This window comes from Geotrypetes seraphini, chromosome 5 (assembly GCF_902459505.1).
Source record: "Geotrypetes seraphini chromosome 5, aGeoSer1.1, whole genome shotgun sequence".
NCBI lineage: Eukaryota > Metazoa > Chordata > Amphibia > Gymnophiona > Dermophiidae > Geotrypetes > Geotrypetes seraphini.
In genome coordinates this window covers 188,295,863-188,322,709 of record NC_047088.1, presented here as the reverse complement: position 1 = coordinate 188,322,709, position 26,847 = coordinate 188,295,863, and the positions used below count along the sequence as shown (strand labels likewise).

The window sequence follows — 26,847 nt, the reverse complement described above, 5'->3', positions numbered from 1 at the left end:
GTTCGCCGCCAAGACGCTACCCGTCCGAGGGTGGTAATCTTCAAGGTGTTGAATTATGCCCACAAGGTGGAGATCCTGCGGGCTATTCGGGCGAAAGGCCCCCTCACCTATGAAAATCAGAAGATTTTGTGCTTCCAGGACTTCTCGGTTCAATTGGCTGCCCGGAGAAAGGAGTTTGCCGCTGTTTGTCGTCAACTCCATGAGCGGCGTATCCAGTTCGCGCTTCTCTATCCTGCACGCCTCAAAGTTCAACATGAGGGTCGCTCTCACTTTTTTGACTCTGCGGCTGATGCCTTGGCTTATGTGCAACGTCTGGCGGGAGCGGCGCCTAGCCCCTGATCGTCCTCTGGTTCCTAGTTTCTGGTTTCTGGACTGTACTGGGCTGGCTCTCTTGCTGTTTTGCTGCTGCTAGCAAGCTGCCTTGGACTTTGCCATGGACTGACGGTGGGGCGGAGGTGCTGGAGATTAGGGAGCTGCTGCCATTTTCTCTGCCTGACCCATGTCCGAGGACTCCAGCCCTTTGGATTTGTTCCTGCTGTTCCTGTTTGCCTGTGTATTGGATTATAGGGCGCTGTTCCTCCGTGGGGGATGGCGTGTTTTTCTGCCATGGTGCCTCCATCTGCTTTTGACATAGCTCTCGTCTTGTTTTCTCTCAGCATAAGGGGGATTTATTTTGTTTTATTTATTGATATGTTGTCTTCTTTGCGGCTTATATTGGGAAAGTTTCCCCGCATAACTGCCTGTTCCTCCGCAGTAATTATGCATTCTTGTTTTATTTGTTGAGATATGTCTTTAGTCTAATTTCCAGTACTTCTTCTTCGTGGGTTTGTGTTTAGTTTCTATGGAAGTTGGGGGGTGGGCTCGGGAGGGCTTTTCAGCGTGATTGGTATCTGGGTTTCTCCCAGATCTGTGCATGAGAATTTGGGGGTTGGAGTTTGGGAGGTTGTTGGGGGGGGGGAGGGCTGCTGGGTGGTTGGGGGTTGGGCTGGGGAGGGGGGTTTGTATGTGTGGAATGTTTGGAAGGGTGTGTTTGGGTGTGACTGGAGGTGGTTGTGTGACCCGGGGTAATGGTGTTTGGCTGTGTTTGTGTTTTTTTTGGACTATGGGTGACTTTTTGCTCTGGGAAGGAGCCGCTGGCTGGGACGGTTCCCCCGGTAGTTTATTCAGCTATCTTTCTTTTTATCTTAGCTTTTCCTACTCATGGTAATTAAGTTTATTTCCTGGAATGTCCATGGTATCACATCTCCTGTTAAACGCCAAAAAATTCTTAGTGCATTGAATCGACAAAAGGTGGATATAGCATTTTTGCAGGAGACCCACCTCTCTTCTGCGGAACATGCTAAACTCTGCCGGTGGTGGGTTGGTGAGATCTTGGAGTCTTCGGGTCTGCACCGGAAGGCGGGGGTAGTCATTTTATGTCGTAAGGGTCTGCATTTGACTACCCATAAGGTATGGTCTGACCCGCAGGGGCGTTATCTGGTAGCTAAAGTGACACTTAATAGGCAGGATTTGCTCTTGTGTAATATATATGCTCCTAACACTTGGGATGGGTCCTTTATGCGTTCCCTTACCAGACTTCTTCACCAGGACCTTCCAGTGGTGTTGGGTGGGGATTTTAATCAAGCTTTTGATCCCACTATTGACAAATCTAATCCCCTTCCTCACGACAGGTATGCCCCGAATAGAGGCCTTCCCTTGTTTGCCTCTTCTATGTCTTTGATTGATGTGTGGCGGGTGTTACATCCGGGAGACCGCGACTACACTCACACATCTAGTGCCCATGCAACGCAGTCCCGTATTGATTATTGGTTGCTCACGGATTCTCTGTTTTCGCAGGTGAGCTCGGCGGAGATTGGGGGATATGATGTTTCGGATCATGCTATGATTGTTCTTATTTTAGAGTTTCCTGGAGATACCCCTGGGGGCTTTCATTGGCGGTTTCCTCTCTCGCTCTATTCTGATCAGGAGTTTCATGCTTTCCTGGTAGATAAATGGAAGGACTATGCTTTTCACAATGCGTCTCATAGGGGTGACGCATTTCTTTACTGGGAGGCTGCTAAAGTGGTGTTGCGGGGTGAGATCATCGCTTACTCTAGCCGAAAGAAAAAAAGGCGCGACCGTCAGGTGCTCCGGCTGGAACGCCAGGTTCAGGATGATCGTCGCCGCTATGGGGCTCATCCCACCGGAATCAATAGAGCGTTATTATTGGCTTCGCAGTTGTCGTTGCGGGAACTATTACATGATCGGGCTATGAAGTCTTTGGCATACTATAAATTTCAACTGTATTTGCATGCTAATAAGAGCGGTAAGCTTCTGGCAAATTTGATTCGACGTGCTAAGGGGTTTTCCCCAATTCTCCATCTCCGCCGGGCAGATGGTGGTTTGGTCCACAAAGATGAGGATATGGCGGCGGTGTTTCATCATTATTTCCAGGAGTTGTATGCTGCTCCACCGGTTTCTTCGTTGGCGGGTGATCTTTATTTGGATCAGGTCTCTCATCCGGTGGTGACAGAAGCTCAGAATGCGCGTTTGCAAGCTCCTTTTACAGTTGAAGAGCTATCGCTGGTTCTTGGTAGTTCTCCGCTGCAGAAGGCGGCGGGGCCCGATGGCTTTCGCAGTGAATTCTATAGACTTCTACTTGCGGACGTGGCCCCAGTTCTGGTTGATGTGTTTAACACTGCGGTACGCGAAGGGGCTCTTCCGCCTTCTCTTCGGGTTGCTCAGATTGTGGTTCTACTTAAGCCCGGCAAGGACCCATTACAGGCCTCCTCGTATCGCCCCATATCCCTGTTGAATGCTGAAGCTAAATTCTTTGCTAAATTGTTGGCCAACCGGTTGGCGGGTATTTTGCCCTCACTGGTGGCGGAGCCTCAAGTTGGGTTCGTCAAAGGTCGGTCGTCCACTCGCAATTTACGTACTATATTGGCTTCGCTGGAGTGGGTGGAGCGGGAGCAGGTTTCTTCTTTGCTGGTCAGTTTTGATGCCCATAAGGCCTTTGATAGGGTTTTGTGGGATTTTTTGTTTTGTACTCTTCAACATTATGGTATGGGAGGTTTCTTTAGTGATGCGGTGGCTGCGTTATATCATGATCCGCTGGCTAGGGTGCTGGTTAATGGAGTTTCTTCGGCGGTGTTTCCAATTCAGCGGGGTACTAGACAGGGTTGCCCCTTGTCTCCTCTTCTTTTTGTGCTCACCTTGGATCCCTTAATTCGCGAAATCTCTGCTAATCCGGCGGTTCGGGGTGTATCTCTTGGCGGCCGAGAGTTTAAGATTTCGGCATTTGCAGACGATTTGTTGGTTCATTTGACCTCCCCGTGGGAATCCTTTCCTGCTCTTATGTCGCTTTTTACGGAGTATGGCGATTTTTCGGGCTTCCAATTGAATTATGATAAATCTTTGGCATTAGCTACGGCCGAGGCGGTGCGCTTGGAGTGGCCGGGGCAGTTTCCTTTACGGTGGGCGGATGGCGTATTCAAATATTTGGGAGTGCAACTCACGAGCAGTGTGGGACGGTTATATCGTGCTAATGTAGATGTTTTGTTGGCCGCTACGGAGGGTTGTTTTGCAAAGTGGATGTCTCTACCTCTCTCTTTTTATGGAAGGGTTCAGTTGTATAAGATGGTTATTTTTCCCCGCTGGTTGTATGTACTCCAGTTGCTGCCTCTTTGTCTGCGTCGTAGCGATCTTCAACGGCTTCATAGGCAGCTGACCCGATTCCTCTGGCAGGGCAAGAAGTCTCAGATATCGATCTCTTATCTGTTCGGCTCGGGAAGGATCGGTGGTGTGGGGCTCCCGGATATTGGCCTCTATAATCTGGCTTGCTTGTTGCGATTTTTGGGTGACTGGTGCTTACAGAATGATGACTATCTTTTTCGGGACTTTGAACATGCTCTTTTCTCTCCTTGGCACTTGTTTTCGCTGTCTCAGTTACCTGTTCGCCTCTTGCCTCCCGCGTTCCGTTCTAGTTTCATCCTTAGGTCGTGGCGTTTTTCTTGGAAGGCATTGGTAGGGTTACTGGGGGGGGACCATCAAGTTTCGGATCAGTTGTCTATACGGGGGAATCCGCAGTTTCTGCCTGGCTGTGATAACTCGGTCTTTGTGCGATGGACTGGAGAGGGGTTTCTTCTTCTTGAGCATTTCTTGGATGAGGAAGGGGCGATGAGACCTTGGGGAGATTTTCCCATGCTTCATTCTTTGGGTGTGGGAGGTCTGTTTGCATACCGGCAAATTCATCATTATGTGGGATCCTTGGCGCGCCCGGGCTTACGGTTCCGATTGGGTAACCAATTTCGTCTATTTTTTGCCCAATTTTATGCTTGTGGCTTGACGGTGTCTGCGTTGCATGGGGCTTTGCGGCGGCTTACTCCTCAGAAGTCTTATACGGCTCTGGAGAACCGCTGGGGTAGAGATCTGGGCATACCTGGTGAGTCCCTGAACTTTCCTTCCCTTATTAGTCGTATCTCTTCTATTTCTATTAGTGCAGAACTGAGGGAATGCCAATTTCGAGTGGTGTATAGAGCGTATTTTTCCCAAGAGCGGGTCCACAAGGTTGGGGGCATTTCTTCTCCAATCTGCCCTAAGTGTACACTGGGCTGCAACTCCTTTTTTCATGCATTTTGGGGATGCCCTCGAGTGAAAGTCTTTTGGAGAGCCGTACTCCGCTTTTTGGAGCGGCTGGTTGGTCACGCTATTCCGATGTCTCCGGTAGGCTTGCTTTTGGATAGATATGAATCTTTGCGGGTGCCAGCTCGGAGACATCGGTTGCTGATCCGGAAGGGTGCTGTTATAGGAAAGAAGATCATTCTTAGCGTTTGGACGCAAGACATAGCGCCTGCTTACTGGGCTTGGAGGAATCGTTTTCATAATTTGATGCTCTTGGAGCAGCGCCATGCTCGATTATCTGTCCGGCGGTCGAAGATTTTCCTGCAGACCTGGGACCCCTACATTTCCTCGCTTTCCCCTAGGGCCAGAAGTATGGTCTTGAATTCACTCTGTTGTTGATACCTTATGCTCTCAGCTGTTTTCCCCGGGTTGGTGGGTGGATGTTTGGGAGAGTGTGGAAGATTGGTATGAGTGGTTGGACGTATGTGGAGTTCAGGGGGTAGGGTGGGATTACACATTGTGGGAGGGAGGATGGGAATTGGTTCTCTTGTTTTGTTTGATCTGTGCTGAGCGGCATAAGCAAACAGCTTGCTCAGCATAATCCTTTCTTGCTGGGGGGTTTTTGGGTATGGACTGGGTCTCATGGTGTGGGTTTGGGTTGGGGTGGGGGATTGGGATATGGAGTGGGTGGGGAGTGGGGGGATTCTTTGGTTGGGGTGAAAATGTGTTTGATGGTACATTTGATGTTCGCGACCTTGTTGTATGGTCGTGTTGTCTTGTGTGTTTATTGATGATGTGCCAATAAAACATGATTTATACTAAAGCCAGTGATCGGCCGGGACATAGGGTCGGAGCGTCACCGCAGCCACGCGAGGCTCGTCAGCCTAGTCGGACCAGGAGCCCGGGTCAACGACGAACACAGTATTTTTTTTTTTTAAATTGAAACGTGCCGCACAGCGACTCCCCCGAAAACAAAAAATCGAAGCAAGACGCTGTGCAAGAGGCACTCCGATCTCGCAGAGCAGAGGAACTGGGCTTCTGGCTCCACGGAAAACAAAGAACTGAGGCCATGCTGAGGAGACGCGCGCTCTGAATCGGGCGGGAAGGCACACGCGCATGCGCGGTACACTCACAAGCTTGAAGATCTTCAAGCAAGTTTGCTTGCGAGAGTGTCCAATCGGAGCTCCATAGATGACAGCACCCACATGTAGAGAATATGCTACCTGCTTGTCCTGGGATAAAGCCTATGTCTATCCGCTTTATATATTCCAGCTCATTCAAAGTTATTAAGATATATTCTGGAGATGCCCAGTCTAGAGTTACAGTGAATTTAAAGACAATTTTGCATAGTGTAACAGAAAAGGGAGTAGTGGATGCTAGATAATAGAATTCTTCCCTTAGTTTACAACGACTTGCATAGGGTGTTAAAGATACAAGTTTGTTGCAAGCCATAAAATGGCAAATCAAACCTGGCAGAGCAGTTTCAGTTTTGAACCAGCATTCATCACAGATGTTTTACAAAGACCACCCATGTTTCAAATTGAGGATGTGGCCCCCTAACAATGGGCTTTACATGGGATGAGATGATGAATATTTCAAAACGACTGGTCCGCACGGATCTATACTGAGTGATCTTTCTTGAATATTGCAAGCGAGAATATATACCCAGGGGTTTAAGGATCATTAAGGAGCCTAGGCTTTTTCTGGATAATCAGGATTTCTTGGAGAAGCGGACATCTATTTTAAACAAACGTTCACTTGATTTAATGGTTCTTATTATAGAACAAACAAGAGAAATCAGTTGCAAAATTAAAGCAGATTTGGATAGTAAATTAACCAAGTTCAATTCAACCCTAGGGTCTGAAGAGTTTGATAAAGGTTTTGCAGATTTACAACTGAAAGTAGAACAATTTAAACTAGACCTGCAGAAACATAAAATTAAGAAGTTCAAAAGGGATGAAGATGATTACAAGAAGTCAACAGTGTACCCATGTTTAAGTCCAGACTATCTAGCACTCATGTTGGCCTTCGCAGGGGAAGAAAGGTGGTTTTTGATAATACCTCCAAGTCCACAAATTCCTCTGGATCTGGGTAGCGTTTCTTAGGAAATACGAACCAATAAAGAAACAAAAGAGGGAGAGGGCAAGGCAAGAAAGGACCAGAGCAGAGTTGACCGATGACACAGTCTCAAACACCAGTAAATCAACAGTTATCAATTTGTCTAACATGTTCTATCCTCCCCAGAAGTTTTACAGATGGGTTTGTCATTTGTTCCCTCTAAACATATCACAGATTTTCAAGTAAGGCTTGATCTAGAAAAGCTTTTTAGATCCTAGCATTTGAGAGAGTTTTCTGTTAAGCCTGAAGCAACACCTATGAGGGAAGATCAAGTATGGATAAAATTGAGATGGATACCCCCCTGTACCAATGGGTGCAGCCCTGACCACATACAAGCAGCTGGTACTTAAGAGATGTGAATCTGGAATTGGCAGAATTGAAGAAAGCGATATGGACCAATAACATTACAACAGCACACTATCAAGCCTTAGGTTCCCTTCAAGCTAACAGAGAAGTGATCATCAGGCAGGCGGACAAGGGAGGGGCCATAGTGGTGTTGAATAGATCAGATTATGACATTGAGATGCTTCGACATCTCATGGTGGAAGAGGACTATTGTGAACTACCACAAGACCCCACTGTAGAACTTCAAGCCATAATTAAATAATACACAATGGATGTACTGGATAGTGGCTATTTAACTAAACATGAAGCACAGTTTTTGAATGTGATCAGTCCTAAGATCCCAGTCATATCTATTACCTAAGATGCATAAATCTTTGACTAATCCTCCCAGGCGGCCAATTGTGTCCAGAAGAATCGGTTTTGGAATCTCTATCGATCTTTGTGCGCAGGTTTTATGCCCTTGGGTCAAGGAAGGTTTTTGATACATCAAAGACTCAACAGATTTCATCAGGAAACTGTCTGACATTACAAATGTTTCAGAGGTAACATTTATGGTAACCCTAGATGTGAATTCTCCAGGATGTGATTGTGAAGCCCTTTCTGTTCTGAGACAAGAATTAGAAACTGGAATAGTAGACTGATGAGTTCCCACAGATGTAATCTTCAAAATCACAGAAATAGCAATGAAAAATATTTTTTTTTAAATATGGGAAAAGGATCTTTAAACACACTTCAGGGATCACCGTTCTTGCATATAAGATAGACCTTTTAATTGGCTTAAGTTATATTCAGAACAGCCCTCAGTCTGCCCTTAACTCTGCCTCCAAGTCTATGCATGCGTTTTTTGCATAGAATTATTTGAAGAACCAGAGCAAAAAAAAAAAAAAGAAATAAGATCACTTATACATCAGCATCGATGCCCTTCTCATAACTCTCGGTGCATTATTTAACACGTACCGCTTTTGTGATAAACCTCGGTTAAAAACTAGCAAGATCTCGGAGTCCTGGTATCGATAAATCAGACATCTGCGGTTAACCCATAACCCACGGGCTCGTAGGTGTGTGGACCTCCACGTGCAAGCTAGCTGCATGTGAAGATCACCACACGCATGCGCCAGAAGATCAGGGGACATTTGCTGCTGCTGCTGGCTTTATACACGTGTCAGGGCGAGCCTAGCTGCATCAGCCCGGGTAGGCACCGACAGCGGCTGCGCTGATTTTATGAAGGAAAGAATAAGTGGCGGTACTCGGACGCGTCTTGGAGGACCCTGAGGTACGTAGCTGATCAGTGAGAGGCTCCTACACTCGCACGTGAAGCTCGCGGGAGCTACTTCCATGCCTGCAGCTCTCTGTTTACAACTTGTTTTTGAGATCGCCCGCAACAAGCACCCGCGTCCCACCTTCGTCTGAGGCAAACTTTGCTTTTTTCAATTCTCCAGCGTTCTGCCTCCTCTGACGTAACGTCATGTTTCCGGCAAGGCGGGTCGCGTCAGAGGGGGACGGAAGGGGCTGCGGGATTGATGGTGGGCGATCTCAAGTATCAGACGGTAGGGAGGGTTGTTGTGGTTTTTTGTTGTTTGTTTGTTTGTTTTAGGGAAAAGTGCTGGATCATGGATAGCGGGAGGCATATGTTACCGGCGAGAGAGAGAGCATAGGCAGACCACAGGGAGGGGAGAGCGGTCCTCTGGCTTGTGAGAATGTGAGGGCAGCCGAATGAGTGTGACTGGTTATCTCTGTAGGAGCTGCTCTGCAAAGCTAGGGTGGTAAAGTTAGCCAGTTCTAGGAGACAGAAGTGAGGGTGCTGTATCTGTTCTTCAGCACCTGCTGTACTGATTTTAGTGGGTAGATGCATGACGTAAGTTCAAAACTAGGACTATCCGAGAAATCTCGCGCCTGGAGCTAGGTGATATATCCTGTTTCCAGAGGAGTGGCCAATTCAGGTCGCAAGTACCTGCTTGACAGGTTCCTAGTTGTTGAACTTCACTTTGTTTTGAATTATTTTTGAATGCAAACCTAAAACTTAATGTTATTACAAGGAAAGCTCACTAGGTTACATACTGTACCTGATTCGGTTATTTTAGTGGAGGAGAAGGATGTAATGAGACATCTAGGGGACAAACTGGAATAACCTGCATTATTTGCATGTTCACTGAACTTTTACTCTGTACAAGTGCACCCAGTACTCAAGATTTTAAAGATAAGTTATAATATTGTTCCCCTTTGAAGAAAATTAATCTTGTCATTTGGTGGTACCTTATACATCGGTTCAGGTTCCACACTCCTGGTAATAAAATTTCTTGTACTGTACCTTCAGTTTGTCAGGTTCTGTTCACTACATTTAAGCATATGATGTTTAATATAGCAGGACTGATTTAGTGAAACCAGCTTCCTGGAGCCTTTGTTCTGGAGTCCTCTCTTCATTAGAGTGCCACCTTAAAGTGCACTTTTGGGGGGAGGCATTCTCTGTTGGATTAAAAAGGATTGTAGTAATTTTGTTTTTAGTTCTAGTGTGTTTGGACTGTTGCTGGTGTCTGGAAGGTAAAGCCAGCAAGTCCCTATGTTTTTGTCCTGTTTGTTCTTTTCCCTTTTCTGAAATTTTGAAGATTGTATTGCACCCTGATAGATGTATTTGGACAATTAATCAAATATAATAAACCTGAACCGAAATGCAAACTATGTGCACTACAACTGTGCATCATACAATCCTGTAACTAACTCCCTGTTGTCTAATTCTGAAGCTGTACAGGACTTGGTCCTAGTGATATGCTTCATACTCGGACTAGAGATCTTGGTATTTAGGGGTAACTGGACCAGTTTGGTTCCTGTGCTGGATTTAATAAAAACTGGAATAAGTTTGTGCTTGCCTGATTTTCTCATGTGATGGTGTTGCTACACTTGGTGGCAAAGGTAACAGATGTAGTGGTAAGAGCTACCCTGAGGAGGTGAGTTCAAACACCGCACTGCTCTTAGTGACCCTGGGCAATCATATAGTAACATAGTAGATGACGGCAGATAAAGACCTGAATGGTCCATCCAGTCTGCCCAACCTGATTCAATTTAAATTTTTTAATTTTTTTCTTCTTAGCTATTTCTGGGCAACAATCCAAAGCTCTACCCGGTACTGTGCTTGGGTTCCTACTGCCAAAATCTCCATTAAAACCTACTCCAGCCTATCTACACCCTCCCAGCCATTGAAGCCCTCCCCATCCCATCCTCCACCAAATGGCCATATACAGACACAGACCATGCAAGTCTGCCCAGTACTGGCCTTAATTCAATTTTTAATATTATTTTCTGATTCTAGATCCTCTGTGTTCATCCCACGCTTCTTTGAACTCAGTCACAGTTTTACTCTCCGCCACCTCTCTCGGGAGCGCATTCCAGGCATCCACCACCCTCTCCGTAAAGTAGAATTTCCTAACATTGCCTTTGAATTTACTACCCCTCAACCTCAAATTATGTCCCCTGGTTTTACCATTTTCCTTTCTCTGGAAAAGATTATGTTCTACGTTAATATCCTTCAAGTATTTGAATGTCTGAATCATATCTCCCCTGTCTCTTCTTTCCACTTAATCCTCCATTGCCCAGGTACATTTGATAGAAAAAATGATTGAAGTACCTGTATGTAAACCGCTTTTAGTGTGATTGAAAAACTACAAAAGGGTGATATACAAGCCCCAATCTCAATAATACGAAAATATGGGAAGATTTGTTAAGTAGTTGTAGATAACGGCTTATGGACCCATAGCCCAATAAAGTGAGAATACTAAAAGGAAATTTTAGGACAATCTAAGAATGTAAGACCTTTGAAATCAAAATGATGAAATATTTTGATACCCATCAGACAGGACTTAACAGAGACCTTGGCTTTCTTTCACATTAAAAGGTAGGTGTCGGAAATATAGGCCTTGAAAACCCTGGCCCTACATGTCTGGCGCCTATATTTTCCGAAAGCGCAATTCTATAAATAGTGCCATTGTGTGATTGACACGCAGTCGGCGGTCATTTTTAAGGTGGCCGTTGCTGACAGCACTGTTTATAGAACATGGGCAAAAATACATTAAGGTAGTCCAATAAAAAAGGTATTGCCTTATTTCCTTTATGTTCTTGTTTTATTTCTATATATTACCAATAAAGGGCAAATTTCAATTGAACTGGAAGCCCAAAAAACAAGATAGCAGGAAATAACGTAGTAGATATTGTCTGGGGAAAAAAGCAAATATTCATGAATTCCAAACAAATACAACTGTTTAATTTATTCCTTCTTTTTCTTTCAGCAGGCAGCTGTGGCAATATTCCATTAACATTTCTGAGAATTTCAGTGTTGCTGTTGATTACATGTGCTAAAAACCTCCATTCCTAACGCATGTGCCATTTTTCTTTCTCGACAGGTTATGATTGTAACAAGACAGATTGATGAAACTTAAGTTGCAGCTCACAACACTGAAAAGGAAATAGAATAATTATAAACTGACTCTATTCAATGTGCCCAAATCTCATGGCCGCAGAAAGCCATTCTTGCTACTCTTCCTGAAAAGTACTTGAATTTTAACCTGTGGATCGCTTAAAAATGAAGCACTGGCTACCCAAAGAACTTAACTATGGAGCTTCTCAAAGAACTTTATTTTTCTTAATTTTAATATGTCTGACAGTTTTAGTTTATACTGATCAGGACTACTATAATTTACTTGGTGTGTCCAAAAAAGCAAGCAATAGGGAGATAAGACAGGCCTTCAAAAAGCTGGCACTGAAGATGCATCCTGATAAAAATCCAGTAAGTAAAAGTATGAACAAATTCGCAGTGAGAAGTGATGTATAAGCATTTGTTGAGACTAGCTTTGAAATGTACTGTATGTTGACCCAGCACTCATTTTTCATGGCGTTATTTGTCGAGACCTGATGAGCACCTGGTTAGTGCTCTTCAGCTTGGAAAAGAGATGGCTAAGGGAAGATATGATTGAAGTGTACAAAGTCCTGAGTGATATAGATTGGTACAAACTAGGGGGGCACTAGATGAAGTTACAGGGAAATACTTTTAAAGCCAATAAGAGGAAATGTTTTTTCACTCGGAGAATAGTTAAGCTCTGGAACACATTGCCAGTGGATGTGGTAATAGTGTTTAATGTAGATAGATTTAAAAAAGGTTTGGGCAAGTTCCTGGAGGAAAAGTCCATAGTCTGTTATTGATACAAACATGGGGGAAGCCAATGCTTTCCCTGGGATCAGTAGCATGGAATGTTGCTACTATTTGGGTTCTTGCCAGATGTTTGTTAGCTGGATTGGCCACTGTGGAAACACTCAATACGTCAAGCTCGTACTGAGCTAGATGGACCATTGGTCTGACCCAGTATGGTTATTCTTATTCTTATGTATAGTTGTCACTTTGTTTTTAAATACAGTTTTTATGGCCATATTATACCATTTAAAAGTAAGACCATGACCATGGTTTTTTTCAGTAGCACATGCCAGCTGGTACTTGTCACCTCTTCATACAAAGAAACTCTTAACCTCTTGGACTAGGAATTGAAAAGGACCAACTCAGTTGCTTCTCAGTCTGGGGTCAGATAGCCTTTCTGGCCCTAGAGGCAGGGTAGGATTAATTCTTCAAGGACCCTAGGCACACAAGTACACTGGGCCCCCTAGCCCTGCCCTGCCTATGCCCCACCCACACCCTGCCCCGCCCCATTTGTTTACCTATTTTCTGAAATTTAGTAAAAAATGTATTAAAATTAGTCCAATAAAAGGATCACCATTTCTATTTCTAACCATTTATCAAAACAGCTACAATACTACTTTATCCTAAAGCAATAAAATAAAAAAATAGAAATTTTTTCTACCTTTGTCTTATGGTTTATGCTTTCCTCATCTTCTTTTCATTATCTTCCTTCTATCCACTGACTGCCCCTTCCAGAAACTCTGTCTCCTCCTGCCATCTTTCCTCCTGCCCCCACCCCCTCCTTTGGTCTGGCATCCATCATCTTCGCTTTGTTTCCTTCATGGTCTGGTATCTCTCCTTCCATCTCTCCTTCTCTCTCCCCTGTGATTTTTAGCATCTCTCTCTTCTTATTTCCTTCTCTCAGATCTGATATCTCTGTCTCCTTTCCCGTTCTCTCTCTCCCCTTTCCTTTTCTTCTCTGGTCTTCCTTCTCTATTTTCTGCCTCCTAAATTAATTTTTTTTTTCTTACTATTCAGTCCTCAGTTTCCCTCTTTTCACTGTATCTACTCAGCTTGCCACCCTTTTTCTTCAACCCTCCACTATCTCACTAACTATCTTCTTCCATCCAGCATATGCCCCCCCCCCCATCCAGCATGTGGGAAAGCAGCAGCAATGGTGAGGAGGTGACGGCACAAGTTCTCCCCACTTTCGTCATCTGCCCCCTTCTCTCCACTTCCATCATCTGCCCCCTTTTCTCCACTTCCATCATCTGCCCATTCTCTCTCTCTCCACCCCAGGAAATTCCATTGCATTATCCTGCCCCCTTCCCTCCATCCAGCATATGCCACCCCATCCAGCATGTGGGAAAGCAGAACAGCGGGGTTCTTTCACTGCCTTAGTAATGCATTCAGCACTGCTATTTTGTGCTCAGCATTTTGGCTTCTTTATTTCTGGTAAGTGTTTTTTCCCTTCGATATTTTTTTGTTTAGATTTAGTACCTTTGCCTGCTCTCTCTCGGTTCGCTTGTTTGCTTTACATTATATTGAGTTTCGGCAGTTTAGGCTTCATGTTCTCAGCTTTCATAGATGGGTAGTGAGCCTCTTGCTACTCTGTGATTCAAGTTTCACATCGCCCAGTTTTTATTTTCTCTTTTAGATATCTCTCAGCAGGGATTTGTGAGTCAATGTTTTACTTCTACTTTTTAGTCCTTAGATCATAATCAGGTTCACACCGTGCAGAGTTTAGTTCATTTTTCTCAAGTTTATTAGCAGTCAAGCTGAGACAGTCCTTTCAAGCCTTGATGGAAGTGGGGAGAACTTAAGGGAGAGAAAGACGGGGCCAGGGCAGATAATGGAAGTGGGGACTGGAGAAGAAATAGAGAGAGAGACAGGGGCAGATGATGGAAGTGGGGAGAACTTGTGCCATCAGTGTGTGTGTATAAAAACCTATTATTTGTGCGTGTGTGTGTGTGTATAAAAACCCATTAGTTGTGTGTGTGTGTGTGTGTATAAAAACCCATTAGTTGTGCGCGTGTGTGTGTGTGTATAAAAACCCATTAGTTGTGCGCGTGTGTGTGTGTGTATAAAAACCCATTAGTTGTGCGCGTGTGTGTGTGTGTATAAAAACCCATTAGTTGTGCGCGTGTGTGTGTGTGTATAAAAACCCATTAGTTGTGCGCGTGTGTGTGTGTGTATAAAAACCCATTAGTTGTGTGTAGAAAGCACTGAATTTGTTTTTCTTTTTTCTAATTTATACAAGTTTATTAATAGTTGTCAAAACTTCCTTCTGGGAATCTTTCTTAATGGTCATGGAGCAGCTAACTAATGCTGTATTTTAATGTATCTTAGCCTTTTCACAAATCTTAATGCTGGTGTGTCAGGTTTTTAAGTACTAGCCTACTTACTGAGCTGTAGGTTTTAGGAGATACAGCAGGTCTGTTCAGCAAAGAGTTCAGTATTTTGACATGGAGCACTGTAAAGCTGAATGCTCAAATCTGTTTTTTTTCCTCTATTAAATAGAATGATCTAGAAGCACATGAGAAGTTTTTGAAAATAAACAGAGCATATGAGGTATTAAAAGATGAAGACCTTCGGAAGAAGTATGATAAATATGGAGAAAAGGGACTTGATGACCATCAGCAGGGAGGTCGATATGAAAGCTGGAACTTCTATCGTTATGATTTTGGTAAGATTATTTTTTAAAGCTCCATTTTGTCCTTAAGAACTGCTAAAACAACAAAAAGTGGTTTTGTGGGTTTTCACGTGGAAAGACAGTTGTAGTTTTTATTTTATCATTTTCAAAGTTTAAGTTCAAGAAAGAAATAAAGCAAAATATTAAGAACAAACTTGGGAAAGCAGAAGTACGCATTGGTCCCAGTTACAAGTCTATATGAGAGGTGGGAGAGAGGGGAAAAAAAGAATATTGAGAAAATTTAGAGGTAGAAATGACTGGACATTCAAGGGGACTTCAAATAAATGGATGCCCTCACTGCAGGTTGTTTCTAGGTTTTGCTGGAAATCAAATCACGTGATGGGTTTGTCACATTTTTACCAAATTTATTTGACCTACACTGATTGCAAATAAAAGCAGAATTTCAGGATAGGTTTCCATGAATTCTACAAAACGGGAGAACTGGAGTGTTACATTTACCCCCTCTTCTTCGAAACCACGCTAGCATTTTTTAGCACAGAGAGCCGCGCTGAATGGTCCACACTGCTCCCAATGCTCAATGAGTTCCTTTGAGCGTCGGGAGCAGCATGGTCCATTCAGCACGGCTCTCTGCGCTAAAAACCGCTAGCGTGGTTTCATAGAAGAGGGGGATTAATCATGGTATTGCTTACAAAATGCCGGCATGCATGTATATAAAGCATGAATCAGTCTTGGACACTTTACATCAAGGAAGGGAAAAGCCTTAGACTCCATGCCAGTGATTGTTAAAACACTATGTCAAGCTCAAAAACCTACCAAATTTCTTTTAATCAATATCTGAAAACTACATGTTAAATAAAAAATGTGCACAAAATATAGCTTTGAAAACGTATTGAAAATTGTCACGTTCTCATCAACTGTGGCCAGTGATTTGCAGCTTGGTGCTTCAGGGATTCTTGACCAACATATCTGCAAATGATAGCAAAAAAAGGAAAATGTTACTTTACAAAAATAATTTAACAAAGGAAAGAATGCTGAACATACTTGGACTTTCTGTATTGTCCAAATAGAACTCAAATTCTTCCAAAGATGGCTGCTGATTTAAAAAAAAAAAAGTTTTGAGACTGTCTCATGCTTTGTATATCATAACATCTGCCTCAAGTGTACTAATGGTATTCAGACTTTAAGGGACAAATCAAAACATTTCAATAAAGTTTTTTTGTGTTTTTTTTGGGGGGGGCTTCAGTGTCGCCAGTTCATCACGGGATCTTTCATCATTGCCGTTTCATCCTGGCCATTTTGGCGCAGGCCCAAAAATCTTCTGGTAAATTGCCAGGCTGACGGGCTTGCATCATCGTCCCCCTTACCCCAGTATTGTATGCTTTAGTGTCAGTTGCCCCCTGGACTGGCAAATGAGAACATAGGAATAGCCTTACGGGGTCAGACCAACAGTCCAACAAACTCAGTAGCCCGTTCTCAGCGTGGTACAGAGACTGTAGCATCAGAGAAAAGTGTGCATAGAAAAAATTTTAGCACTTGCTTTAGCATGGTCTGGTATTGCCTCTCCTTTAGGAATAGGTCAGAGCTCACTCCATGTTCACAGTATGGCTACAAAGCGTAAGGCCTCTAGTGCTACTGAAAGTTCTCCCAAGAGGGGAAAGAAAGTGAAGATCTTACCAGAAAAGATAGAACTGTTAGATATGCTTCATAGAGTAAAGTCAGCCTCTGTAGTTCTCGACATTATGGCATTAATGAATCTTATCAGGAAAAGCCAATCCATGAAGCCGTTGCTGCAGCTATACCAGCAGGTGTGAAGACATTACATGTTGTGTCGATAGCAATCTCTCTCGTGTGGAAACTGCAACATTTTTGTGGGTGCAGGATTGCTATAAGAAGAGAATTCCTGTAGACTCTGTTGTTAAGAAGAAAGGCAAAGTCTTTGTATGATAACCTGAAGAAAAGGGACGGTGAATTGTCACAATCTATGGACTTTCAGGTCAGTAAAGGGTGGTCTGATAAATTCCAGCATAGGTATGGCCTACATAATGTGAAAGTGGCAGGAGAAGCAGCATCTGCCAACCAAGAGGCAGCTAGAGAGTTCCCTGCTACTTTTAAATAAATTATTGAAGAGAAGGGATGTGAACTTGAGCAGGCATTCAATGCCATTGAAACCGCTCTATTTTGGAAGAGAATGCCACAGGACTTTCATTAGTAAAGAGGATAATAGAGCACAAGGCTTCAAGGGATAGACTAACAATGCTGCTTTATGCAAATGCAGTAAGTCATATGATAGAGCCTACACTGATTTATAAATCTGTGAGGAGGTGAACCTTGAAGGGAAAAGCTAGCTGCCTGTTTACTGGATGCACAACAAGAAGGCTTGGACAAGAGAGCACTGTTTCTTGAGTGGTTTCATCAGTGTTTTGTGCCTGAAGTAAGAAAATACCTTGCCAGTAAGGGAAAGGAATTCAAGGTTATACTGGTATTGAACAATGCCCCTTGACACACAGAACCACATGAGGTGTATAGTTCATAGAATTGCTGAAAGCAGTGCGGCGGGATCTTTGCTGGATCAGAAGTTGATTGTCCTTGATTTATAATAGTGTGTATGTGGAGTCGTTCCTCCCGTATTTTCAAGTAGTTGGCTAGTGTGTGACCATTCTTATTATTGTCACAATAATAAGGCAGCTTGCATGAAAATGGCATGTCCAGCTACTGAGGCTGTTGAGGTCATCTACATGCCCCCCTACACAACATCTCTCATTCAGTCTCTAGACCAGGGAGTAATAAGGGCATTTAAGGCACCCTACACACAGTATTCAATGGAAAGGATTGTCCATGCAATGGAAGAAGACACTAATGTGGAGAACATCATAAAAATGTGGAAGGACTTAACTATCACCAATGCCATCGATCTTATTGAAAGAGTGCTGAAAGCTGTCGAGCCAGAGTCTGTGAATTTGTGCTGGAAGAATCTTTGGCCTGAATGTGTGAAAAATGAGTTCACTGTCATTACCACAGAGCCAGTCCAGGAAATTATGCTACCATGGAAAGAGTATGCTATGTAGCCACAAAATCTAAAACGGTTTCGATAGCCGGAGTGAATTTATGGAACGCTCTGGTTGGTCAATTAAGGCTATGCACCGTAAGTTAAGGCTTAATTAAGGCTATGTTACCTTAAGTTTAAGAAATTATTAAAACTCAGTTGTTCGTGGATGCCTATATGGAGAGGTTGCAATAAGTTTCATATGTTCAATTCCTGGAAACTCTGCTACTCAAGTTGCTTGTTACTGCATGTATATAGGTTGTAGAAAATCCTGTATGCTGTATGTGGATAAGATGTTTGAAAGTTATTTTTATGAATGTTTATACCTTGGAAACTGCTTAGAAACTAGGTGGTATACACATTTTTTTAAAAATAAATAAATATGGATCTGGGGAATATTCATGACTTAAGACACCAGATCTGACGAACTAAAAGAAGATTACCTAATTGACCTGACTGTTCCTGAAGGAGAAGCAATTACCAGATGGAGAAGAACAACAAGTGCTAGAAGACAAGTTTATATTGGACAATATTGCAGAGAGTCTACAAAGGTTCAGTGCTATCATGGATTTTTATTTTTATTTTTATGACATCGACCCATTCATCCATGGTACGTGCCTTGAAAGTAAAGGAGTTAGCAGAAGCTGCAATATATGTAAAGAAATGAAGAAGCAGAAGAGACAAGACTGAAATCACAATTTATTTCCAGAAAATACAGAAAGTCCTTGCCTCTCCATCCATCTTTTCTACATCAGCCACCCATGAGGAGGCACCCCCTTCGTCTCCTCCTCCTCCTGCACCACATACTGAACATGGAGAGGATGATGAGGATGAAGACGTCAAAGATCCACTTCCACTACCTGAGGAGGCACCTAGTGCTCACTTAGCCTCTTTGTCTCCTCCTCCTGCACCACATGCGGACATGTACAAGATGATGAGGATGAAAACACTGTTTGAATAAGAAATTGATACGTGATACAGTATTAAATTACAGTGCTCCCCCGGTCATTCGCAGCCGGCGATTCGCAGTCCAGTCATTCGCGGTATTTTCTGATCGTGAAGGACCAGGCAGGAGAGGGCAGCTGGAGCGATTGAAGGAAATCACTCGTGATATGCTCCGACCGCCTCTTCCTGCACTAAATGGGACAAATGGGACACAGTGCTACAGGGATACAAACTATATAGAAGAGATCGAGTAGGGCAGAAAGGTGGAGGTATTGCCCTATATGTTCAGGAAGGAGTAGAATCTGTTGAAGTGGCTACGACGGAAATGAAAGAGAAGCTAGAGTCCCTCTGGATCAAGATTCTTGGCCAAAACAGCGCAGACACAAAAATTGGCCTTTACTATCGTTCCCCAGGACAGGCGGAGGAAACTGACTCAGAAATGATAGAGGAAATCAAACAAGAATGCAAGACGGGCAATGTAATAATATTGGGAGACTTCAATTTCCCGAGGATAGACTGGAAACTAGGAACCTCCAACTGCGGCAAGGAGGCCAAGTTCCTGGAGGCGCTAGGGGATTGCTTCCTGGAACAAATGGTAAAAGAGCCGACAAGAGGCAACGCCACCCTGGACTTGGTACTAAATGGCCTCATGGGTCCGACAAAAGAAGTAGAAGTTACGGTACCGCTGGGGACGAGCGATCACAATGTGATCAGCTTTAAGCTTGACATCGGGATTAGAAAACATGCCAAAACCTTAAACTTTAAAAAGGGCAAATACGATCACATGAGAGCCATGGTGAAAAAACGACTCAAGAAAAAGGTGGACAAACTTGAAACGGTAGACCAGGCATGGTCCCTACTGAAAAATACTATCACAGAAGCACAAAATCTCCACATTCCAAGGATCTCCAAAGAGGGGAGAACCGGCATGGCTTACCAGACAGGTGAGGGAAGCCATAAAAGAAAAGAAGGACTCTTTCAAAAAATGGAAACACATGAAAACAACCGAAGCATGGAAAAAACATAAAGATGATCAGAAGAAATGTCACAAGGCGGTGAGGGATGCCAAAAAGGACTATGAGGAAAAAATAGCGCAAGAGGCCAAAAACTTCAAACCCTTCTTTAGATACGTGAAAGGGAAAAAACCCACAAAAGAGGCAGTGGGACCCCTGGACGACCAGGGAAGAAAAGGGTACATCAAAGAAGATAAACAAATTGCAGACAAACTAAATTCCTTCTTTGCGTCCGTCTTTACGGAGGAGTATACCGCAAAAATACCAGAAGCAGTGAAAGTGTTTAGTGGAGTAATAGAAGACAGCCTCACCACAGTTGAAGTGGAGTTGGACCAGATATACTACCAGATCGACAAACTTAAAAGTGACAAATCCCCTGGACCGGATGGAATTCACCCGAGAGTTTTAAAGGAATTGAAGGTTGAAATCGGAGAGCTATTGCAAAAACTTGCCAATCTGACAATCGGAACTGGAAGATAGCGAACGTCACGCCAATTTTCAAAAAAGGATCAAGAGGGGAACCGGACAACTACAGACCTGTGAGCCTTACGTCTGTCCCTGGAAAGATGGTTGAAGCACTGATCAAGGATAGCATAGTCCGGCACCTAGATACACACGACTTGATGAAACCCAGTCAACATGGGTTCAGGAAAGGGAAATCATGTTTAACGAATTTACTTCAATTTTTTGAGACCGTGAACAAGCAAATTGATAGTGGAATGCCGGTGGACATAATATATTTGGACTTCCAGAAGGCGTTCGACAAAGTTCCACATGAAAGACTTCTCAGGAAACTACAAAGCCATGGAATAGAGGGAGATATACACAGGTGGATAGGCAAATGGCTGGAAAACAGAAAGCAGAGAGTGGGCATAAATGGGAAGTTCTCAGACTGGGAGAAAGTGACTAGTGGTGTGCCCCAGGGCTCGGTTCTTGGGCCGATCCTATTTAATATTTACATCAATGACCTGGAAGAAGGAGTATCCAGTGAGATCATTAAGTTTGCAGACGACACAAAGCTATGCCGGGCAATCAGATCGCAGGAGGATAGCGAGGAACTCCAGAGCGACTTGTATCAGTTAGAGAAATGGGCAGAGCAATGGCAGATGAAGTTCAACGTGGAGAAATGCAAAGTAATGCATTTAGGTAGTAAGAATAAGGAACACGAGTATAGAATGTCAGGCGCAACTCTGGGTAAGAGCGAACAAGAAAAGGACCTGGGTGTACTGATAGATAGGACCCTGAAGCCGTCGGCACAATGCGCGGCAGCGGCAAAGAAAGCAAACAGAATGTTAGGCATGATAAAGAAAGGAATCACGAGTAGATCGGAGAAAGTCATAATGCCGCTTTATAGAGCAATGGTCAGACCACACTTGGAATACTGTGTCCAACATTGGTCTCCCAATCTAAAGAAGGATATAAAACTGCTGGAGAGGGTGCAGAGACGAGCAACGAAGCTAATAAGAGGTATGGAGAACTTGGAATATGAGGAACGACTCAAGAAACTGGGACTGTTCTCCCTTGAGAAGAGGAGGCTGCGAGGGGACATAATCGAGACGTTCAAAATGCTGAAAGGCATCGATAAAATAGAGCAGGAAAATAAATTATTTACATTGTCCAACGCGACACGGACAAGAGGACATGGTTTGAAGCTAAGGGGGGACAAGTCCAGGACAAATGCCAGGAAGTTCTGCTTTACACAGCGAGTGGTAGACGCCTGGAATGCTCTCCCAAAGGAGGTTATTAAGGAATCCACTGTGCTAGGATTCAAAGGCAAATTAGATGCACATCTCCTTACGAGAGGCATAGAGGGATATGGGTGACTAAAACTACATCAGGTGTATACCTGACTGGGCCTCCGCGTGTGCGGATCGCCGGACTCGATGGACCATGGGTCTGATCCGGAGATGGCAGTTCTTATGTTCTTATGTTCTAAAGTCGGGCCTCACCAATCAGAAGCTGCTTTGACGCGCAGCTCCTAATTGGCGAGGCCCGACTTTAGTGCAGGAAGAGGCGGTCGGAGCATACCGCGAGTGATTTCCTTCACTCACCGCGAGTGATTTCCTTCACTCACTGGCGCTCCAGCTGCCCTCTCCTGTCTCCCCTGCTAAAAACCATATTCGCGGTTTTTCAACATTCGCCAGGGTTCCTGAAACAGAACACCCGCGAATATCGGGGGAGTACTGCATATATGCTTGTATCTTCAGGGTCAGTTCTATAATACTTTAATTTTATTGCTAAGGTGTATAGTGCAATGCAAGAAATGTAATACCCAGCTTGTTTTTAAAAGCAATCGCATTTGGGACAGAGAGGGAAGTTTAATGTGCCTTTAATACCCTGTTTCCCCGAAAATAAGCCCTATCCTGAAAATAAGCCCTAGCATGATTTTTAAAGATGCTCCTAATATAAGCCCTACCCCCAAAATAAGCCCTTGTTAAGATCGACCCCCGAAGCCCTCCCCCCCTCCACGAATGTCCCCAACACTCCCTGACTCCATCCCTGACACTAGTGCTGCCCGATTTGCCGAAAAAATTGGATTCATCAATTCAGCAACCCCCACCCCTGCTGCTTGCGGAGGTATGTCAGTCTCACAGTGGGAGGGTCAATGGAGTTCTGCTGCACAGGGGATGGGTGAGAGGGGAGGAATGATGCTGCACATGGGGGGGGGAGACAGGAAAGAGGAAGAATTGGGGTAGAGGAGAGGAAGGGAGAGATGATTGTTGTACATGAAAAAAATAAGACATCCCTGAAAATAAGACAGTGTCTTTTATATTAATTTTAGGTCCAAAAAATGCACCAGGGCTTATTTTCGGGGAAACACGGTACATTATATACAAATTGATTGTTTGGTTCTTATAATTTTTAATTATTTGTGTCCTTATGTAAGCTGCACAGAACTGTGGATACAGCGGGCTATAAATTCTTTAAATAATGATAAGTTTTATCCATGATTTCATGGTATTTGCGGGGGCTATACCAAAAACCCACGAATATGATATTCACAATTTTGTTTTGGTATTCACGGGCCATCTCCTCAGAATATGGGGTGGGGGGAAGTGTAAATTGGGCACACAGCCAAATTTGCAAGCCCAATTTTTAGCACTTTTTATTGAATTCAGCAAGACTATGACAATAATGAACCTCACTCCTAAGCCAGGATATGTGTCGTATGATTTTTGCTTATGGTTATAATAACAAAGCAAAGTTATTGATTTTGTGTTATGTTTATTTAGGTATTTACGACGATGATCTGGAAATCATAACTTTGGACAGAGGAGAATTTGGTAAGTTCTTTTAATGTCCCTCTATCTGTTGTTGAGATCTTTAACTAGCATGCGGCTCCATGACTGGACAATCTATGTAAGATATGATGATAGGTAACATAGGGAGCATAGCAGGGCACAGGCTGAAAAGCATATTGGAGGATATAGAAGGGAAGTCAAACAGAAGTGTAATCTTGTTCATATAGCATTGAAGATATGATATAAAGTAATTATTTAAAAAGGAAACAATTTGGTTTTTGAAAATTATTTGTCATCAGAATGGTCAGTCTGACTTTTCAGTCAAGTAAAGTGTTCTGTATTTCACATTTTGATTTCTAACAGCTAATTTAGATAATTTTATGATCATTAAAGTGAGGTTTCTATGCAAATCTTGACATTCATATTCAGTGAGAAGGAAGTGGGGATGGGAACCTGTTTCTCTCCTATGAAATGAAGCAGGGCAGAGACACACCTTGAGTGATGCAGGACGCTAATGCACATGGACTGTAACAAAGCCTGCTTACAAGCCTTCTGTCCTCGGGGGCAAAAGCCCAAGTTTATCTGGGAAATAGCTGCTAAAATAGGCAGGAAGCCTGAAGACTTTAAGTTAACTTTGAATTATGTGATTGTGACGGGCTAGAACTGAGAAATTACCAGTATGCTGAAACAGTCAAGTTGGAAAAGATTTATTAAGTTTTCTTATTCCTTTTGTGTTGGCTCAGGTGAGCCTAATAAAAGAACCTTTGTTTTTCCACCCAAATTGGTTCCAGAACTCTTGATTGAGCAAGCAATCCTTGTTCAGCCACTCCAAGGTTCTGCTCGGTAGTGCTGCCCGATTCATGATTTGAATCGGTTCACCGATTCACTTTGGGTGAATCGATTCAAATTAATTTAAAACAAAAAAAAAAAATCGGCTTCCTGATTCGGCTGACCCTCACCCCCTAAAGCCACACCTGCTTTAGAGGGTGAAGGGGGAGAGTCAGTCGGGAAGTGCCTCCCCGCACCATTTATCTTTATAGGAGCAGCCTGCAGAGAAGATCGCTGTGCTAGCGATCTTTGCAAACTGCTTCAGAGTTGTTTCCTCCGCCGCACGTCAGAGAAGAGGGCGAGACTGCGGCAGAGGAAGCAGCTCCGAAGCAGTTTGAAAAGATCGCTAGCACCGTGATCTTCTCTGCAGGCTGCTCCTATAAGGTAAATGGTGCGGGGAGGCCAGGGGGGAAGCTGGACATCAGAGGGAGGCCAGGGGGAACACGCAGGCCTTTTGGGGGGAGGGGTTGGGCCTTCAGGGGGAATGCAGGCCTTCAAGGAGGGGGAACAGGTCTTCAAGGGGTGAAAGGCCTTCAGGGGGGACAGGCAGGCAGGCCTTCGGGAGGGGATGCAGGCCTTCAAGGATGGTGGCACAGGCCTTCATGGGTGGGGTGCAGGCCTTCAGGGGGAGTGCATGCCTTGAGGGGGGGCACAGATCTTCAGGGGAGGGGGGCCCTGGTGTAGAAATACACGGAGGGAGGGGGGTTTCAAAGAGACGTGCATATGACGGACTTTGGGGGGAAGAAATAATGGGTCTAAAAATAGAGAAGAGGGAGAGAGATGATGGACAATGGGATTTAAGGAGGGAAGGAACAGAAAGGGAGAGAAGTTGTACACAAGGGATAGTGTGGAGGGGGGGTAGAGATACTGGATAAGAGGGTAGTTGGGAAAAGAAAGGGAGACATGATGGACCCTGGGGTGGTGGGGAAGGAGGGAGAGATGCTGGATGAAAGGGTAGTTAAGAAAAAGTAGATCTGTGGAGGGAGATAAAAAAAAGGAAAGATGCCAGACCTCCGGGAGAGGGAAGGGAAACTGAAGGGGAGGACAGAGATGGCAGATGGATGGTTAGCACGGAGAAAGAAGAAAGAAGGAGACCCTGGCAAGCAAGTTATCAGAAGACAACCAGAGCCTGGGACCAACATGATTTGAAAAATGACCAGACAACAAGAGGTAGAAAAACTAATTTTATTTTCTGTTTTGTGATTACAATATGTCAGATTTGAAACATTTATCTTGCCAGAGCTGGTGTTAGACCACAAACGTGAGCTAGGATTTAACAGAGAGGGGAAAAGTCTTTTTTGTTTGTTTATTTTGTGTACACCATAGCGCCAGTGTGGTTATGAGAAGGCAAAGGGGGTGAAGAGGCTATAAAATAAACCCACCAGGATGTTTGAAAAAAAAAAAAAAAAACCACCCAATTGGGCAGGAAAATAGAATCGAAAAACCAATTCAATAGGCTGAATCAAATCAAATTATTTTTTCCTGCCAGCCAAGTACATTACATTACATTACATTACAGATTTCTATTCCGCTTGTGCCTTGCGGTTCTAAGCGGATTACAATTTAAGAGACTGGACAAATTCAGGAATATTACAGTACATAGAATCAGGAATATATCAAGTTACAATTGTTAGTCTGGAAGTTTCCAGGAGAAATTTGGAGCACGTAGTAGATAAATCGTAGGTTGATGAAGTGAGTTGTACAATGTTTAGGTATATTTATGGAGGGGTGTTCGTGTGTGTAATTTCTAGTGCTATGTTGAGGTTAAGATGAAGGAAAGTGTTTTTTGAAGAGATGAGTTTTGATTTCTTTTCGGAATTCTTTTATGTCTATTGATTTGATCAGTAGATTGGAAATGGTAGTGTCAATTCTTGCTGCCTGAGTGGCTAAAAGGCTGTCGTATAGTTGCCCAAATGTATGAATGCTGACAAGAAATGATGTCAAATAAACACTTCAAAGTTTATTTTGCAGCATTTTCAGCAAGCTGGTGCAAACTTTTTGGAACTACTGGTTACTCTTGATGAAACATGGTTACAGCACTATGATCCTAAGACAAAGCAGTCCATGCAATGGCAGCACTCAGGTTCTCCAAGACCAAGAAAATTCAAGACACAAAGGTCAACAGGAAAGATCATGGTCACAGTGTTTTGGGATCAGTGTTTTGGGATCATTGTGTTGTAATACTGACTATCTTTCAAGGAGCCAAACAGTTAATGTAGAATACTACTGTAACTTGCTGTGCCAATTAAAGGAGGCATTGAAAGAAAAAAGGAACTCTTTTTGCATGATAATGCACCTGCTCACAAGGCTGGCAAAACAGTGAATATTTTGATGCAGTTGAGGTTTCAGTGCATAGACCATCCAGCCTACTCAACAGATCTTGCTCCATCTGACTATTTTCTGTTTCTAAACCTTAAAAAGAGTTTGAAAGGGTGACAATTTTTGATTGATTTGGAGGTGATTGCAGCAGCAAAGCAGTATTTCCGTGACCAGACATCAAGAGTATTTTTTGGAAGGGTTACAGAAACTTCAGACACAATGGCCTAGATTCTATAAACTGTGTCCCGATTGTAGGCGGCCAACTGCTTCCTAACTAACCAATCAGGATGCACGTTTTCTAAAAAAAACCAAATAAAAAAAACCCCACCTGAGGCAAGCCGCCTGCATTGGCGGCATCTCTGGGAGCCTAGGGAGGCACGCAAGCCCGTATAAGCTCGCCTAAGGCTGGGCATGGCTTGCACTGGAAGTAGCCTTAGGTGGCCATACGCATCTCCCTAGGCCCACAGTAGACATGTACAATGTACATTGTAAGCAGACACAGCCGCTGAGCTTATCGCTTGAGAAGCTCGCTCCTGCATGCTGGTGCATCGCTGGCCCTGAGATCAGAAGGAGGGATGCAGGAC

The 26,847-nt window shown here is 43.8% G+C and overlaps 1 protein-coding gene across 3 annotated transcripts in view; it reads left to right on the top strand.

Moving 5' to 3' along the window:
* Positions 1–8,153: 8,153 nt before the first annotated feature.
* The window catches only part of DNAJC10 (DnaJ heat shock protein family (Hsp40) member C10), a 111,328-nt gene continuing 92,634 nt past the window's right edge, over positions 8,154–26,847 (top strand). Inside the window, exons 1-4 of one of the 3 annotated variants that reach the window (XM_033946185.1) lie at positions 8,154–8,338; positions 11,457–11,839; positions 14,741–14,906; positions 23,108–23,158. In XM_033946185.1, coding sequence (XP_033802076.1) covers positions 11,636–11,839; positions 14,741–14,906; positions 23,108–23,158 — 421 coding nt within the window. In that variant the 5' untranslated portion in view covers positions 8,154–8,338; positions 11,457–11,635. Of the gene's footprint in view, positions 8,339–8,436; positions 8,613–8,836; positions 8,858–11,456; positions 11,840–14,740; positions 14,907–23,107; positions 23,159–26,847 lie in introns of those variants that run through there. The other 2 variants (XM_033946186.1, XM_033946188.1) reach the window with 2 other exon arrangements.